Genomic DNA, 6,403 nt, shown 5'->3' with positions numbered 1-6,403 from the left:
AGTCTTAAATTCATTCTGTGAATCGGGCCCTTCCCTTTCTCTGAAAAGGAATTCATTCATTTGTTTAGCTCATTGTTTCGGCTAGGCAGCATGCTACAGAGAAACATATAATTTGTAGAAATGCAGCTTTTACAGTTCTCACAAACCAAAATGTAAATTTTTCATCTTCCTTGGAATCAATAACGCTTTTCTGAGAGAAGTGAAAGTAGAATGGATTGGCTTCTAATAATCTCCGACCATGAAGTAAAATAATTTTTATTACATTACTGTCCAGACCAAGGTGAAAGCAAAGATAAGTCACAGTACAGTTTACAGAACAACAAAATGGCACATAGTACCTTTACTGGAATTCTAGCACAATCGTACACGATTGACTGTTTTGCAGGACATCTTATGTACTTTGAACAATTGCCTTTATCGACTGCTGAACATACGTGAGGTGTTTGATTTGTTCTTTTCTAGATGCCTTTGTCAACGTTCATCTGAAAAAGTTCCTGTACAATCTGAGAAATGTTTCAGAAATTTTGAAATATTTGAAGGCTCTGTTGAGGTGTAGACTTAGAAATGTTTGAATATCCTGTTGAGGTGTAGATTTTGAAATGTTAATATATTTTTATTTATGAGCCGGATACCCTCCAAGGTGACAAGTAGCGCTCCACAAATCTACCGATTGATTGATTGATTGAACTGTAGGATGTTTGTATTTTTATGATTTTGATAGATGTTTTGATGTTGTTAAATGAACAATGACAGTGAGTTTAATTATGAACAGATCAATCTACTGTACCCCGTAGATTACATGCCCTCTGCTCTCATTCGAACCTCAAACTAAGACCTTCCTATACACTATGCACACTGCATCCAGGGGCCTGATCACATTGTCTCCACTGGTTTCTGCAGAGATGTTGTGGAATGGTCACCATCTTAGTTTGTCTCTTGATAGACGTAATGCCATTGATCGAGGCATGAATTGTTAGAACAGGGGGCCAATGTGGCATCAGAAATCTAGGTTGACTTCAATCTGAGATCCTCTGTGCTGATGTTGTGGCGGTGGACAAGAGTTTGGGCTGGTGCACCCCAAAAGTCTTTTACAGCAGTGGTTGATCTGTAGATGCCTATGGCTTTGGTAGATGCCTCGGGTAGCTCTTGCACTTTTGACCTGTCTGGCTAATGTTCAGTACGGTTGTCCCACAGACCAGGGCAGGGGCCCACAGAGTTGAAGCCTTGAATCTTTCTGAGGAGTCATCTAGACCCAGCTTCCTTTCAACTGCCAGGTCCTTGTGGCTCAGTGGACTACTGTAGGTACTGCTTGAACCTCCTTTTCACTGTTTTGAATACTAGTAGGCCCCCCTCAGCCTTATCATTTTTTCAGTTTTTTTAGCTGTCAGTATTACTACAGGGTGAATGCACACTACACAAATGCCCCTATTATGATACTGGTCATTCTCTACTCTTAACTAGTTGGGTTCACAACCACTGGAGTACAGGGATACAACTACCCACACAACCCACACAACCCCCACCTCTACAACTGATCCCATCATATTCTCAAACATATCTAGCTCTTACCTACGTAAAAGATGCGACAAAATAGCTTACATTTGTGTTCAGCTTATATTCAGTGTACCTAGAGCTGCAGAATTCATGAACAATTCATCAGTACCTAACATTTACAAAATTATAAACACTAGAATAAAATAAGAACCAAAGACTAACAATACCGATAAAAACCTCTACACAATTAAGCTGTATACTGGTCTTCTGCTCACTCTTATAACAGCACAATGTGGCTTAGTCACAGTGTTTCTGTAGGCTTGTTTCACAGGACAGCTCTGAAATCTGCACCCACGTTTCATGGCATCCATCGAATCTTCTAATTGAGTTAAATATGCTCTAGCCTTTGCTTGTGGATGCTACTGAACTGAGGCAAACAAATCTTCTTCACAGAAAGCAGCTAAAAGATCTACACCTGCCTCCCATGTCATTCCTAGATTGGTACACAACAGTCCTGGTTTAGAAAAGGTCTGCATTAGGGAATGTGCAATGGTGATGGGGAACAGGTATATCCCCTACCAGCAATTCAGTGCCCTGCAATACACTTAGCTAAGTCATGAGCAGTCGAGGATATCACTCTACTCACAAATAAACCACAGGTTGGAATGTACAGGTATATTGCTTTGATATATAACATACCTTTAATGCATGTACATGTCAATGCCAGTATCATTGATAGCATGGTTCTGCTGAAACCTGCCCTTAAAGAGGCCGCTCCTGTAGGCCAATGTCTATAAATAAAGTGGGCTTCAAGGAGAATGCGCCCTCTGCTCACCGACAGGATCAGTGGTGAATCAGGACTCATATGGCCAGAAAATATGGACACCCATTTGGAAGAGAACTTTGCTCTTCTGCATTTGTCAAGCCTATTTCTGTGAACTCAGCCCACCGTCCAGAGCACATTCATGATTGATGAAGGTAGATCAGAAGCGATAAATGTCGCCTCGATTCTCAAGTTCCAAGAGCTGTTGGAATAATCTTCCAATACTACATACGCTGTTATTTGAAGGAGATGAATATTCCAGATCAATCGAGGTCTCTTATTTCTTCAAATGCCCGTTGTAAGACATAAAACACATCTTCACTGCTGGTCCCTTATCTCCTGCTATGTCATAACACAGTGAGGTTTTTCCCTAGTGTATCCTCTGTGTGTCAATTAGCTTGTTTGAATCCACACTTGCTGTGGAGATGTCATTGCTTCTATTTGGTTTTGAAGAATTTGAGTAGCTGCTGCTGACAATTCCAAATGGTCCTTCTTTGGCAATGCTTAGCACAGAAGGAATCTGCTTTTGCAGAAAATTCCCTTTCAGCATTCCCACCTAATTCCAAAACATTGATGCAAACACTATCCACCAGAGGATGATGCTGTTGCACTGGCTTCTTTTACAGACAAATATTTGATTCTAAAGATGGGACAAGTCTTCTAAAAGCTGTGCTATTCCTTCATTTCAACCCAGAATCTGTGCAAAGGTTCATTGGCCCTCCTTGGATTTTTTGTTTCTTCAGGGATAAAACCTCAGCTCCAACATTCCCTTTGGGAGGCTGAGCTCACAGGGCTATATCCGCATCATTACCCATAAGCCGTCCAACTTCATCCCTACGGAAAGACAGCGCCAAGTATTAGAAATATGCATAGAATATCCTACTCATGTTACTATTGAAGTGAGAGACAAGGAGGTAGGTTAACCATGCATTATACTGATTTATTCTTGATTATCCTAATACAGAAAATATGAACCTGCTGATAAAAATAATGATTATACTACTGAATATTGACCCCTAGAATATTGTGATTGAATAATATGGAGAACAAGGGGCAAATATAGAAAGTTAAGTGCATATTGGGAAGTATATATTTACTATTTCTAACACCACATCTGCATACCTTGAAAATATGTGTACTGCACAGGCACATATACGTGGAGTTAGATGTAGCAAATCTAGACTTATTTACCCGTCAATTTATTTCCCGATCTTTTGTCCTCAATATTGTGTCTCATCAACATTCTGAGATCGAAATTCAGGGTGCACTCCAACATTTATTGGGGGTTTGGAAATCAAAGACGATTGGGAATATTTCCTCTGTATATTATTTTTGACTGTCATCTTTCTTTGGTCGAGTGGACAATAAAATGGTTGGCCGAGAGCAAGACAAACCATGTACTAAGGAGGACATTCATTGGGTGTTTTGACATAAAGCAGGGTACTGCTGGAATCTAATCATTAGTATTGAAGGTGCAAGAGTGTTGACACAATCATTTATTGAAAAATTAGAAACACTAGAATTAAATAAGAACCAAAGACTAACAATCCTCGTCACAGTTTGTTACTAGTGAAGGAAGCCCTGAGCTTGGAGACATGCATTGACATGTTCTACCCAGAAGACTCGAACAAGAAGCAAAGCATTTAATGTGTAATGTTTGAAGGAACTCGTAAGTAACAACCTGTCCCTCAAAATTACCATGTAATCCAACAGCAATGTCAGTTCCACAAGCGCGAAGATTACAACCAAGTGAGAAATCTGTTGGAGGCAAGAATTGTGTCTGGGAATTATACTCAACCCAATGAAAAACATCAATGAGTAATTGAGACACTACCTCCTCATCTCTCACCATCATCAGGACTTCAATCTTTAAGCATTTTGCAATAGAAGATGCACTAGAAAAAAGTACATCACACATACAATCATATGAGAAAACAACAGCATCATTTGAATCAGAAATTGGTAAAAGCAATACATGAAAGCAAAATCAAATATCCAAGAGAACCTTTGGAGGGAATTCTCAATCACCACTGGCATTGATTTAAGATGCCAAGAGGGAATCCCATGTAGCTATTTGGTCAATATCTTTTAATTGACCTGTAGGAGAGTAGGGTCTACTTTCCTATGGTCACCCCACTTTTTTATTTTCATAGGTCCTGTCTTTATCCTTAGGGATACTGCTTCCACCAGTGGGCTCTAGCCCACCTAACTTCCTTTCTCTCTCAAAAGCAAGTTTCTCCTTGGCTAGGGCAAGTTACTCTCTCTCAATTCTGAGATTGACTTCCCTCATCCTAGCCTGGTGTTCTCTCCTCTGAGGAGAAGTCATTCCCCTCTGAGAACCCCTGGAAGCATTGGAGTGGAGAGATTCACCTGAGTGAGATCTTTCTCTCCTATACCTCTGATTAAGCCCACTTGAAGGCCTGAATGGGACTGTCCCATTCTCAGCCCCAAAGTGGCTTAGGTTAGCCTGGCTAAGTCTCCTGACTGGTACCTGGCTGTCTACCTCTTCCTCAGACTCTTCCTCAACCCCATACTCGTCATCATCTATCATAGGGGGGTCAGTAGCATCATCTGAAGATGGCAGGGCCTCATCTGCATTCCCTGTAGGGGCTGTGTCAGAGGATTTTAGAGCTTCAGACTCATCTAAGAGCTCTAGGAGTTGCTGAAGTGTAGGTTTAGACCCTTGTTTCAGCTGTCTTGTGGTACACAAGTGTCTCAGTTCCTTGAAACTAAGGATAGCAAATGTGGATGGTGCCCTGGGAGGGTCACTCTCCACAGGTGGAAGTCCACTGGACTCTCCTGTGCCAGACAATCATCTAGTGAGGTGTGGGTGTATGCACCTACTTACACTAAGCGTTTTCCTACTAAACCTCTCTAGGCGTTGTAGTCAGGGTGTGCTAGGCCCTTTGCTCTACAACCACTAAGTTCAGTAGAACTTAAGTATTCTAATCTTGTTTTATATGTCCCTATAGGTACCTGTGTGATCTTTCAAATGATATTGCAAAGATTTCAATTGGTAAAACAACAGAAAGCTCAAATCCCAACTGCTGCACCCCAATGTGAGAAGTTGGTCTGGTATATGATGTTCACTATTCTAGTGTGCACCTTGCACCAGTCCAAACAACCCTTATGGTGATGGTTGTAAATTCAGTCTTATAGAGCAGCTATCCTGGTGTTAGCATGGACAAAGCAGTCTTAGGCTAAATTCAAGAGGGCATGTGAAGCCAGCTGTTTTACCATATGTAGGTCAGAGGCACAAGCACAATACAAGATATTTAATTAAAATACAATAAGTAGCACAAAATACAGTAGGGCACCAGGGGCACGCTAAACCATATACTAAAATAGTGGTATAAGGACCACTACACGGAAAGTGAATAGGCCTAGGGCCTAGGGAATTGCTGGGGCTACGCTGAGCTACCAAGAGTTAGGAAGCAGGAGGCCCACGGGATGCGTGTGCAGTGTCTAAACACACACAAGGGTTAAAAAAGAAATTGAGGTTCAAATCATAGAAATTGATTAGGTCGGGGGTTCCCAGCTTCCAATAATGATGTAGTGGTGGGGGTCCCCAGATTCCAGTAATGATTCAGTGGTGTTCCACAGAATTCATAACCCATGCTCTAGAACATAGCTACATCCTCACAGACCAATGCAAGACATTGACGGGGGTGGGGTTACTACTCCATCCAGACTCGGTCTACTCTGCATGGGCACCCACCTATCCCTGACCCCTACAGGCACTCTTGCTGAGATCAAAAGGAAAATGTTAGTATCCCCCCCAGCAACACTTGGAAATGACTCGGTGTTCCCAGGTCTATATTGTTATTTCCTATCTATTAATGAGGGCCAAAATGACAATTTTAAGGAGTGAATGCTATAGGTAAATGGAACTGGTGACATCTGAATGCCTCCTTCAAAGCAGGAGGGGAAAGCAGGACAAGTATTGGCATATCTAATAGGTCTTGCCTTTGGGACCTTATAAATGTTTAGCCATGCAACAGTTAATATTGTTGCAATAAGGATATTGTGCTGCATAACTAAATACTTATAAGGTCCAAAAGGCGGGACCTATTGGCCGTGGCCACG

At 41.5% G+C, this 6,403-nt stretch overlaps 1 protein-coding gene across 1 annotated transcript in view; it reads right to left on the bottom strand.

The window, feature by feature from the left end:
* Positions 1–239: 239 nt before the first annotated feature.
* LOC147665620 (T-lymphocyte activation antigen CD86-like) overlaps positions 240–6,403 on the bottom strand; it is a 155,052-nt gene continuing 148,888 nt past the window's right edge. The window contains exon 6 of the mRNA XM_086949639.1: positions 240–3,151. Coding sequence (XP_086805765.1) covers positions 3,103–3,151 — 49 coding nt within the window. The 3' untranslated portion in view covers positions 240–3,102. The remainder of the gene's footprint in view (positions 3,152–6,403) is intronic.

Source organism: Lissotriton vulgaris, unplaced genomic scaffold (genome assembly GCF_964263255.1).
Source record: "Lissotriton vulgaris unplaced genomic scaffold, aLisVul1.2 SCAFFOLD_3100, whole genome shotgun sequence".
Lineage (NCBI taxonomy): Eukaryota > Metazoa > Chordata > Amphibia > Caudata > Salamandridae > Lissotriton > Lissotriton vulgaris.
The sequence above is the reverse complement of the archived record's forward strand: the minus strand, read 5'-3'. Positions and strand labels throughout refer to the sequence as shown.